The 12,663-nt window shown below is 33.4% G+C and overlaps 1 protein-coding gene across 1 annotated transcript; it reads left to right on the top strand.

Moving 5' to 3' along the window:
- Window positions 1–9,835: 9,835 nt before the first annotated feature.
- On the top strand, window positions 9,836–10,744 carry LOC113757314 (putative disease resistance protein RGA3). Its single transcript, XM_027300673.1, has one exon. The coding sequence runs from the start codon at window positions 9,836–9,838 to the stop codon at window positions 10,742–10,744; it is 909 nt and encodes a 302-aa protein (XP_027156474.1).
- Window positions 10,745–12,663: the final 1,919 nt, after the last annotated feature.

The raw sequence follows: 12,663 nt of genomic DNA, 5'->3' as shown, positions 1-12,663 counted from the left end.
AATTCTATTCACTTTTAGTGTTTTGCATTTATTTCAGGGAGTAGAATGAAAATATGATAACAAGTGCCAATTTGACAGAAAAAGAGTCCAAGTCATAGAGCTTATCTGAGGGGCATAGTTGGCAAAGGAAAATTTGTACCCATCTTGGTAATTGCTGATGAGGGCGGAAGACGGTATAAAAAAGAAGAAAAAGGAATGCAGGGCAAGTCTTCTTCTCCCTCTCGGGAGAGAGCCGCCGCACAAGGGAAGACCATTAGATAGGAATTGGATTGAGTAGCGGGGGATCATTATCTCCATTAGCTTAGTGTTCCTTTGGTTTTTTCTTTCTCACGCATGGCAGGACTGCTTAGTAGTTTCAGCTTTGACTTTTCTTTTGGGCACTACTGAAGCTTAGTTTTTAATGTTTTCCTTGGAGGCTTCTTAGTAGTTTTTGCCTCCTGGGATGTCAGGAGCAATTAGGTGCAATTGAATGATTTTCCCGTGGCTTTTCTCCCAAACACAAAAGATGGCCGCAGCTTTTGCTTCAGTTTCGTACGTTTTGTTCTCATTAAACATGAATTAATTTCTCCACTCTAGTCAAGGAGCAACGGAGGCTTTGGGTCATCTAAAATTGTGAGATCGATTTAATTTTATCTTTTTCTTTTATTTATTGGTATTTGCATATTCTCTGGTTGCAGTGCTTATGGTTGTTTAATTAATTGATTGTCTTGGATCCGAATAATTAGTTAATTTAATAATCTATTGTCAATTGAGGTATTAAATCTGTAATTGTTTAATTACCTCAAAATAGTGACAACTGGCATGATTAGATTTGTGTCAGGGGAATACGCGGGCTAATCTAAAATAACCCTGGTGGTGCGTTATTTGGTTAGAATAGGGCTCCTCTAATACGTAAGGCAATTGGGAAATTAAATCTTATGGGCGTACCTAGGATTATTTCTCAATTAGAGCAGTGATTAACGGGCGTACCTTAATCACCGACACAGTAAGGAGGGGTTGACTGTCATCGCTTGTTTGGCAGTTATAACCTATTTATTGGTAAATAATTGGAATTGCTTTTGTTTCGATGATCAACTAGGTGAACCATTGCTGAAGTTATTTCTTAGCTAGATCCTTAATTATCACTCATTTGATTTTAGTAATTTGTTATTTAATTTTTAGTAGCTTTTTAGATTTTAGTTGAATTTCTTTGATTGTCACCTTCTGCACAAAAACACCCCCCTTGTTACTGTGAACTTGAAAAGAAATAATTACTCCCAGTCCCTGTGGATTCGACCCTGCTTACCACTATCTACAGAAATTAACTTTAGCTGAGCAGGTTTTTATTATTGCACAGGCTTCGACAACCTGTCACAAACTCTACTAGATTCTCTCTAGAAAACACCCTAAATAATGTCCTATTTATAATCTACCAGATTTGTTTAGAAAGAAACCACTTGCACAAGAAATTACCAAATAAAACATAAATTCTTAAATTGCACAACTATTAAAACCTAACTCCAATAAAACTAATAAATAAATAAATAAACACTTTTAGATTTGGTTTAGTTTGCCAACACTTTTCTTCATTAGAAATTCCCAAACAAGTTAACGATAAAAATGTTAGGAAGAATTAAGGACACAGGAAATATTGAAGAAATTAAGACTCTGCAAATTCAATACGTGGAAATCCATAGAAAAATTTTTTGGAAGATGCAAAAGCATTAGTAAACCAAAGAAAATTTTTTGTGATTATGTGTTACAATCTTATAATTTCCAGAGAGAGTTGCAGTTTTAGTCTCTAATGTTTGGTCTATCAGCTAAATTGGTCAGTGACCCATCTTAAAGTGATAATCCATCTTTTTGAATAAACAATTCAAAAGTGAATTAAAGAATGATTAAAGGTAAAGGGTTGCTGCTTAAGCTTCTCAATCATAGCATGCAGCGATTGGCATTTGAGGTGGGCATAAGGTGTAAACTGACGAGGGAAGTTAACAAATATTCGTAGATCCTATGCAGACTCCATCGTTGTACATATAAACAAATCTTAATTCTGAAATAAAACAAATATGATTTAATGGAAAAACATTGTGAGGATTTACATCATTTTACATTTTATACTTGAGGCACATGTCGTGATGAGGAATAATAGATTCATTCTATTCCTTTGTGCTTCAGTGTGTACACTTTGTATAGTTTTTTTGGCCGTTGTCCATGCATTGTTAAGGTATACCATATCAATATAACTTACCATTTTGAAAAGAAAACAATATAAAACAAATGTGACAAAGAAATTCAATTTAATTCTATGATGTTTTACTAGTCACCTACGTCTGCGATTTGAGTCATCGATGAATAGATGGAATACCCCATGCCTGATCTTTTTTGAAAGGAAAAGAATAAAAGCAAAATAAAGAAGGTAAAATAATTATTAAATATTTAATAAGACTTTCCGGCTTGCGTCCACAAGGCACTTGTGTCCAAAAATATCCACACACAATTCCTAGGTACCAAGTGTGATAAGTAACGCGTTTTTTATAGAGACAAGTTGAGAGTCTGAGGCTCCCCGGGGCAGCTGAGAGTCAGACAGTTTTCGTAGTTTTCTCTTTAGGTGCAGGTCTTAAATTCGACTTTCGGGAGCTACTGTGTTGTGATCCTTGGGGCAGGACTCTCGCAGTCTGGAAAGAGTAGTTTGGCCTGTTCAGGTAATTTTGGTCAGGTCAGGATACCTCTCAGTCGAAAAAAAAAAAGAAGCTAAGAGTCTGAGACCCCTTACGAGGAAATGGATGTCTTTTGACTGTGGTTTATCTTGAAGTTATGAGAAATAAAAAAGCTACAGCTTTCTGAGATATTCTACGATTGCAACAGTGAAGTCTCACCAAACTATTATGCAGATTTCCATACCTAGAAAATGGTGGATTATTGTGTACTAATTATCTGTTGAAGTGGAAATGTGCAAAGGTTTTGGAATCAAGTATATTGGGCTGTTTTCCTTATTGTCTTTTCGATACGTGTTCGCTTGGAAATTTCTTATTCTCATGCTTTATCCCCACCGCTACATGAGAAAAGATGTTAACAGTAAAGGATGTCCAAAAAATGAAAGAAAAGCGGAATGTAGCATATAAAATGAAAATGGCTTTCTTACTGTTAATTTAAGATACGAGACAAATAAATAAGTACACATTAAATCCCTATTTAAAAAATAATTAATTACAAAATCCAAAGAATAAGTGTATCATATTTATTTAGATTTACATGTTTGGATTGCAAATTTTTCCAAAAAAAATGTTACTTTTTCCGTGATCACATTTTTCAATCACCTTTCTACCTTACATATGTCAAATCGTTTTCAGAAAATAGTAATCCAAACGAGATTGAATTTGAAACTCGTAGTATAAAACCTATTTATCAAATATCCCTTAAACTTTAAACAGTTTTTTTCTTTTGAAGGATAAAACTTTAAATAGTTAATGCAAGAAACATTTGGGGTCTATCGCGTTGGTAAATTCAAATGTGAGGCAAAAAGTGGAGCTGTGTGGAATGGATCCTTGTATACCGTCTAATATCTTGCAATAATTGAGCAAAAGTTGTGGACTACATAAAAAGATGTAAAGTAAATTGTAAAAAGTTGTTAATCAAGCTCAAAGAGTCAAGGCCCAGTAGGAGTAGTACCACGGAAGCAATCCCTTTCTCCTAAGTAAAAAAATATATATATCCTTTCCGAATCCATATTCCAGAATCGAATAATCATCCTTTATTTATTCACTATTATATATGTTCAACACTTAGGGGGCGCTTGGTTCAAGTTTAGGAATTGGAATTGTAATTGGAATCATACAAAAAAACTTAGTATGGGTTTTGGACAAAGATATGATTAGAAATGAGGGTGCTTGATAAATATTGGTAAGGAATGGGTATCAAATTTAATAATCAATTTTTTACCTTTAATTTCTTTTTCTTTTCATATCTTTCTTCTTCCTCGTTCAAATGCTTATCCCACATACCCATCCACCATATATGTATATATTCACATATAAATATAAACATTTTGTTTAAAATATATTTATATTTATATTTATATAAATATATTTATTTATATATATTTATATAAATTTATAAATATATTTATTTCAATTTTGTTTTATAATATGTAAATTAATATATATTAATATGTATATTTCAATTATGTATATTATATATATTATATCAACTGAAATAAATATTATATATTTATATATAAATATTTTTATTTAAAATATATTTATATTTAAATAAATAAATAAATATATTTATTTCAATTTTGTTTTATAATATGTATATTAATATATATTTATATGTATATTTCAATTTATATTTATATTTTATTATATATAAATTATATTAATATTAATATGTATATTATATATATTATATCAATTGAAATAAATATATATTTATATTTATATATAAATATTTTGTTTAAAATATATTTATATAAATATAAATATATATAAATATATTTCAATTTTTTAATAATATGTATATTAATATATGTTAATATATATTTATATATGTATATTAAATATATATTAATAAACATATTATAAAAAATTGAAATAAAAAATATTATATATATAAATAAATATTAATATATAGAAATAGAGCTAGTATATATTTAAAAATCCCAAAAATAAAAAAAAATTAAAAGATTTTGGAATCAAATGTGGGATTCATCAAAACCCTCCAATCTAGTTGGGGATTGAGAGTGGCTGATTTTACATGATTCATTCCAATATTAATTTCAAAACCCATACCCATTAGCCAAGCAACAATTTTGGGACTGAATCCAATTCTTGATTCCTATACCCTCCAACCAAGCACTTGAGTAATGGATCACGGAATCTAGTACCAGTTGATTAAGAAGTTGCTCAGTAATTCTTCTTTTCGATGTGGAACCGACGCGAATCTGTAATCTTCTTGGTCTCCAACACTGCACACTTTTGTCCTTTTATTTCAACCAAAAATTAAATAGTATCAGTTGTTTTCTATTCTACATATTTCAAGGATTAATTTCACTTTACACCGCTCAATTATGCCTGAATTCCTACTTAAACCACTGAACTTTAATTACTTTATTAAAGTGTAATATTTGTCTCACTTTGGTCTTTTAATGTACAAATTCTGTCCTATTTTAATTCCTAAATTATAAAATCTATTTCACTTTAATCCTAAAGAACGATATTTGTCTCACTTAAATATAATATCTGTCTCACTTTTGTCATTAATTTTACCAAAGTGGGACAAAATTTTTATTTTAAGGACTAAAATGTCTCATTTTAAAGTTTAGGAATCAAAGTAAAAATCTGAGCATGGGTAAAAGGTGAAAAGTGGAATTAACCCTATATGAATTAGAGGAATGTGTTTTATTTTTTATTATCATTGTTTGGATGTATTATTTGAAATATTATTTGGAATAATTACTTTAGTACTTTTTGTGATGTGATGTATGTGAGATAAAAAGATGATTGGAAATATTAAAAAAGTGGGTTAGAAAATGTGTTTATAATGCAAGCGAAATATTATTTGAAATAATTTGTTATCCAAACAAACTCTTTATTAGAATAAAAGCAAAGCAGTTTGACGCGGTTGTTGGTAGTCATATGAAAAGATCCAAACTGTTTTCTGATGTTCTTGTTCGGCATCCAGCAGTGATTTTCATTCAATTCTGACCACCCACTCTATATTTTTGTATTCGAGCTAAAGAACTCGTAACGATTTTTCCTTTCTTTTCTGAAAAAAATGCAACAATTTTTTTTTTTTTTAAAAAAGGACTGAAATGCATTGTCAAGTTAGAAGTGCAGAAAGTGCACTTCATTTATAAGTTTTGTAGAGCCAAGAATTTCAGAAGAAGATAAGGCCCATGTGCAAAGTTACAAAAGAACACAACGGAGAGATACAGAAAATCTTTTCTTAATGATGTTTCCAACTCCTAAAGACCACTCAACAATTAGTGTCCCATTTGTAATTCTTGACAAATGATAAATAATAATACTTTATGGTTTTTCCAATCTGTTCCCCACAAGATAATCCTATCAAGAAAGGGGGTGAGCTGAACGTGAAAGCTTAAAATTATCACCCATCGCCTAAATAGTGTATATTTTTGCAGAAAAAAATGAAAATTTGATTTAAATAATTGTTTTCAAGGCTTTTCTGAAAACTATTATATTTTAGCACCTTTATTAATAAATAAATTCGTGAGATAAATAGGTAGTAGATTAACGTGTTCAAAATTTTATTGTGAAGCATGTTTATGAATACCATGACCTAGACAAATTTCTTATACTTTAAACGTATGTCACGATGAGGAATAGATTCATTCCATTCCTCGGTGATTTAGTGCACACTTTTTATAGTCTTTTCAACCTTTGTCCATATATTGTAAAGTTTTACCATATTAATATAACTTACTAGTCATCTACAGCTGGGATCAAAGAGTCAGCCCTGGATAAGAGAAATCCCATGTACACTTGATCATTTATGGAAAAATAAAAATAAAAAGGTAAAGAAATTATTAAATATTTAATAAAACTTTCTTACTAGTGCCTGAAAGGCACTGATTCAGGCACCGGTTAATCAATTCCCACATCTTTGATTTTGAAAAAGGTAAAATTAATCCAAATTCTTCTAAATGCAAGAAGTTTGGAAAATAATTTGTGATTATAAGCATTATTAAAATCTTAAAGAACCCACTTAGTACCATTAAACAAACCTTAAAAATATCCTAAACTGACCTGAGTATTTGTCTCCAGTCTAAGATAACTCTCTTTGGAGATATGATAGGTAACGCGTTTTTACAACGGACAAGTTGAGACCGTCCTTCTGAGTAAATGGATGCCTTTGAATCTGAAAGTTCAGAGCAGATAGTACTTAATAATTCAATAGACGAATTAGAGGTTTTTCAATTTCGCTTAAAATCTTGAGTAGTAGGTAGAGCAGTCTATTCCCAGGTATGGAATCCAATTACCAAATACCCCTTCAATTGCAAATAGTTAATGTAAGAAACGTTTGGGGATCTATCGTCTCAATACCTTAGCAATAATAATGAAATAAAAGTTGGCTGGGAAGACTCAAGTAAGTCGTCTACTCCACTAAGAAAACAAGTAATATGTAAACAATGTATAACCCACCAAGGGAAGAAGGAGCTAAGAACGTGGATCCATCCCATTTTATATTAAATAAAAGTTGACTGGGAAGACCAAGTCGTCAAGACCAGCATGTTGGTGTATATAACAATGTTGTAGGAGTGGTCCTAAGTAACCAATCTGGTTGTCCGCCTTTGTATCAACCTTCTATTTGCAACCAAATATCCTTTCCAAATCATATTAGTAGCATTTTATCCTCGCAACATTTTATTGCCAATACTCCTTGTACCCCAAAAACAAAAAAGCAATGGCTGAATTGCTTGTTCCAAAGATAATAGGTGAATTGGGTGATGTTGCCGTGAAGCAGTTGGGGGCGAAGGTCAACTTGGTGATGGGGGTCGAAGAAGAGGTGGCAAATATCTCCTCTAAGTTGGCAACCATTGAAAAAGTGCTTCATGATGCAGAGAGACGAAGGCTGAAGGACAGAAGTGTTGGAATTTGGCTAGAAAAGCTCGAGGACATAACATATGAGATGGATGATGTGCTGGACGAATGGAACTTCAAGATTCACAGAGCAAAGAATGAGGGAACTAGTCAGAATGCCAGAATGCAGCCTACACTGCGGAACAAGGTTCGTTCCTTTATCCCATCCCTTTGTTCTTGTCTCAAACAAGTTCCTGTGCGTAGTGATATAGCTCAGAAAATAAAGAAAATAAATGAACAGCTAGAATTAACTTTGAAAGAGGCAGATCAATTCAAGTTTATTACAAGTGGGGGGATTCCTGATTCTCAAGATTTTCAGCGAATTATGACTACCTCAATCATAGACGAATTAGAGGTCTATGGTCGAGCAGCTGATATGGAGAAGGTTCTTGACCAAATTTTGTCCAAAAGTAGTAGTCAAGGAAGAGATGGGGTTCAAATTATCTCTGTTGTAGGGGCCGGGGGTAGTGGAAAGACCACACTTGCCCAGCTGCTCTTCAATATTGATAAAGTGAAGAACCACTTTGAACTTAGAAATTGGATCTGCATATCAGATCCTTTCGACCAGAAAAGGGTCGCGAAAGCTATCCTTGAGAATGCTGGAAAAAGTTCTCATGAAGCAGAGTTGGATCCGTTGATCCGACGTATAAAAGAAACTTTTTCCGGCAAGAGATTCCTGCTTGTCCAAATATGAATGACACGTAATTTATGAATGTTTTAATGGTTTGGATGTGTTTGGATCGACATCATTTGTAAAAAATTATTTATTTGCATCACAATTTATTTTATAATCGATTTTTAAATTTTTTCAATCATCTTTTCTATTTTATGTATATCATATCATAAAAAACTATTCTCACAAATAATATTCCCAATATTGTTCTAACTAATATTTTTTAAATAATTTCCTATCTAAACACAATTATTATTTTTACATGTCAGTTTTTTTCTTTTTTTTTTTTAAACGAAAGAGCATATTCCATGCAAAGAAGGTTAATGGAGTTTGGTGGGCGAGTACACCTTTCCCTTCTCTAATTAGACTGTGTTGAGGTGAAAAAGGAGTTTGACTTGGACATGTAGCATTCTAGGATTGTAATTGTTTAATTCAGGCATTATTTACAAGTTGTGAATGTGTCATGCTAAACAGTAGTCGGGAGTATAATTTGACTTTGTATTATCAATTTCACGTACGAAAGAAGGCTTGTATTGGCAGGTGTAATGTCAAGAAAATACATCTGATCTTGCCTGTGTCAGTTGATACTTTATTTTTTATTTTTTTGGCCACTTGATGATATGTTTTGGTATATATACAGAGACTTACAACCACTTTCGCTGCTTAAAAAATCCCATCGGTTGAGACACTATCTCCTATAGTCATGTTAGTAAACATAATTCTGACGTTTTAGAGGAAAATCCAAACTAACGCTCCGATCACAATGAAAGAGTCCCTTACGGTAACCTTTCTATTCCGCCTTGATGTTCTTGAAGAGTTCTATATCAGTTGCGATGTACTTAATTTTGATTTCTCCAATTTCAGTCTTGTAGACTTCATTGCAACGGTCACATGCCTAATTATCCGTTTTACATTTGTAGTATCGGATGTAGAATTGCTCGATTTGGTTTGTCATTTTCGCTTACTGTCACTTGTAATTGCGGCAATTTTAGCTTAGATCTGTCTGGCTTTGTTTGCTTTCAGATCGGTCGTTTTAAGGATGTAGTTCGAGGCGAATTTTTTTTGCCTTTTGAGCTCTTTTCGCGTATTATATTTGAGAATATGGGATTTGAATATCAATTGTGTTGAAATTGTCTTGTGTTTTGACGTGGAATTGCAGTTGACCAGCATAGGGATCAATCCGCAGTTCATCACATTTACCAACGTCACCATGGAATCTGATAAATATATATGCATACGGGAGACTTCGCCACAAAACTCTGTTGTAATTATTGATATGAATATGCCAATGCAACCTTTGAGGAGGCCAATTACTGCTGATTCAGCACTTATGAATCCTAATACTAGAATATTAGCTTTAAAAGGTATGGAATTCATGTTTAAGTATTTTCGCTGACCTTGATTCATTTTTTTTGTTGATTTAATCAAACTTGTTTACTAGCATAGTTGATGTTGCATCTGAAAAGCTTAGAGGAGGTGTTTTCAGTCTGTGTGTTGGTTTGGCTGTATGTATGCCCTCTATCCCCTACAGCATTTTTCCTTAACAAAGGGCAACTCACTATTAAAAGAGAGGTTTGACATGGAGCTAGTGGGCCGTGAGTACTTCAACAATTTGGCAATGCGTTCCTTTTTTCAAGAAATACAAAATGTTGAATATTACTATGAGTTTCGTGAATATGAGCAGTGCAAGATGCATGACATAGTGCATGATTTTGCACAATTTCTCACAAAAAATGAATGTCATGCACTTGATGGAATTGGAAGAAATTCATCTAGTGAAAGACCACGTCATTTAACAATTTTGGAAGGCACTGAGGAGATGTTTAGTTCTCGAGTCGTTGATTTTGGACGGCTCAGGAGCTTTTTAACTTTTTCTGAAATTGGAAGAGTAGTTCCCCAAAATCTATTCTGCAGGTTGAAGTGCGTGAGGACTCTGACTTTCAGCGATTGTGGGCTAGCTGAAATCCCAGCCGAGATCGGAAGGTTGATTCATCTTCGGTACTTGGACTTAAGTGTTAATCCTTTCGTGACACTACCAGAAGCTGTATGTGATCTATATTATTTGGAAACTCTGGATATCACTTTTTGTTATAAGCTTTCGAGCCTTCCTGAAAGGATTGAAGGTCTTGTACACTTGAGGCACCTTTTCAATCATGGGACCTCTGAATTACGTCAAATTCCACAAGGACTCGAGAAGCTGACGTCACTTTGTACTTTGACTCGGTTCATCGCCAGGAGTAACTTTGATGATTTGTCAATTTTGAAGGACCTGAACCAATTGAAAATATTGCGCGCTGTAATTGAAGGAGAAGTAGATTTTGGGGGTGCGGAACTCGAAAAGAAAATCAACATGCGTGAAATGGATTTGTGCTTTCGCTTGGGGGCCCACTTTAGAGAAACTCCAAGTTGCATTGAAACCATGGAACCACCTCCAAACTTGCAACGACTTTGGCTAGATGGCTATCCAGGAGCCCAGTTACCAAGTTGATTTCATTGTATTTATATTCAACTCCAGTAGTTAGTTATCTTTTGATTCTTTCTATAGAGGCTATTAAATCATTTAATCCATAAAAATCACATTTTAACTATGAAATTGGGCCTAATGACTTTCATAATTGAAGTCACTCTCTCTCAAGTAGACATTACCTAATCAAAAATTCCATCTCTGGAGAAACAAAATTGGTACTTCCCGTTCAGCTTCCAAAAAATTGAAATATGAAAAAATTCCCAAAGAAACAACAGAACCTTGCCCCATGCTACTAGATTGCTACTTAAGTCACCAGGCTTGACAAGAAACTGGCACTAGTTTCACCAACAAGTTTGTTTACAAATTGACAAAAATCCCTAGAAACATCAAATTAGAAACCAACGTAGTGCATGAGAGTATAGAAGAAACTGTTATATAAGGTTTAAAAAAATCCCAACAAATATTCTGCAGGGAATTACAACACAAAATCTTTGGAGTAAGGAATCCTATTCTGCTTGCTGAGAAGGGTTCAGAAGAGAAGAATTACAATAGTACAAAGCTCTAACGTTGGTGGACAGCACCTACTTCCTAAAATTTCAGATGGTGTTCAAACAAAGAAGCCATTTCAATCTGCAATACAACTCAAACAAGGAAACCAATTCATCCTTGGTACTGGATCATGAATAGACATTACTAGAGAGGAAAATGCAGATCAGGACCATTTATTTCTAAATATATCGTACATTATTTTGTTAGACCCAGGATGCAAAATGAACATCATGCCATTAAATATGCTATGACAGCAAAAACAGACTCTTCCTGCGAAAGTTTCTTACTCATAAGATCATGACCTAAAGAAGGACAAGATTATGAGCAATGATCAATCAGAATTTGATTTAGAAGCCTACCGATAACTACATGCACTGTCCTGCTGAGAAACTCTGGTTGGGAAACCACCAACATCACAGAGATCCAGCATTTTTAACTTGAGAAGTAGTGCATTTTGGATGATTGATACCTCACTGCTTAAGTAAGAAGCTGCTTTCCAACCATTACTATTGGCTGTATTCTACTAAATTATATTGAGAGAAGGCCTGTTACAAGGGCCAAACCCAGTAGAGACAGAGGCAAACCATAGTCTTAAATTGGTCAAATCACCCCTGTCAAGTGGATTCAAATATTTGATTTGAACAGAACACAAACTAGATTCTATCTACAAAGCAAACAATTCCCTATACAGCAAATAAATACTCCATGAAGTAAAATGACAAGAAAATGAAGAGACAAGAAGAAAGTAACTCAACAAAATGAAATTGAGTCACCACCAGCTCGATTGAGAGCCTGCATTTATCATAATGTAACTTTAAGAAATGGGGTACCAATGAGGAAACTTGTAGAATACTGATAAAGATCAAGGCGGCAATTTCCATCAGCATAGACATTTTACGAAAAATTAGCCATAGGATGATTATCATACACAGCAACATGCCAATTATATGATGAATTATTTTATGATTTTCTATGCAATAACATCGATGAAAAAAATAAGTATAGGAGATCAGAAAGGTCAACCATGAGTTTTCAACGAGTTGTATTAAGCAAAAGAAAAATTTCATGAATTTACCTGCTCCATGTCATCACAGGTCAAAACACCAAATATGCAAGGAACACCTGGAATTCATTGAAAGGAAAATTAAACATTTCACCACTGTGATTGTTTTGAGACTGCATTCCATGGATAGAATTGTCTGCATTTGAAACAAAAAATGAAGTTATAGGTGTGCACACAACAAAGCAAGTTGATGATTCCTATACACCTCAAGTACCTGTTATGAGGTACGTACCCGTAAGTTCCTACACTAAACAATTTTCTCATCTTCTGACATTTGAGAACATAAGAACCTCTGCTTCTGTGTCTATGAGCACAAAATGGGAAAAAC

This window comes from Coffea eugenioides, unplaced genomic scaffold (assembly GCF_003713205.1).
Source record: "Coffea eugenioides isolate CCC68of unplaced genomic scaffold, Ceug_1.0 ScVebR1_2949;HRSCAF=4075, whole genome shotgun sequence".
In the NCBI taxonomy this organism is placed as follows: domain Eukaryota; kingdom Viridiplantae; phylum Streptophyta; class Magnoliopsida; order Gentianales; family Rubiaceae; genus Coffea; species Coffea eugenioides.
This window is presented reverse-complemented; position numbering and strand designations above follow the sequence as displayed.

Coding starts and splice junctions, on each gene's coding strand:
- LOC113757314 (XM_027300673.1), top strand. CDS start 9,836: ATGGAGCTAGTGGGCCGTGAGTACTTCAACAATTTGGCAATGCGTTCC.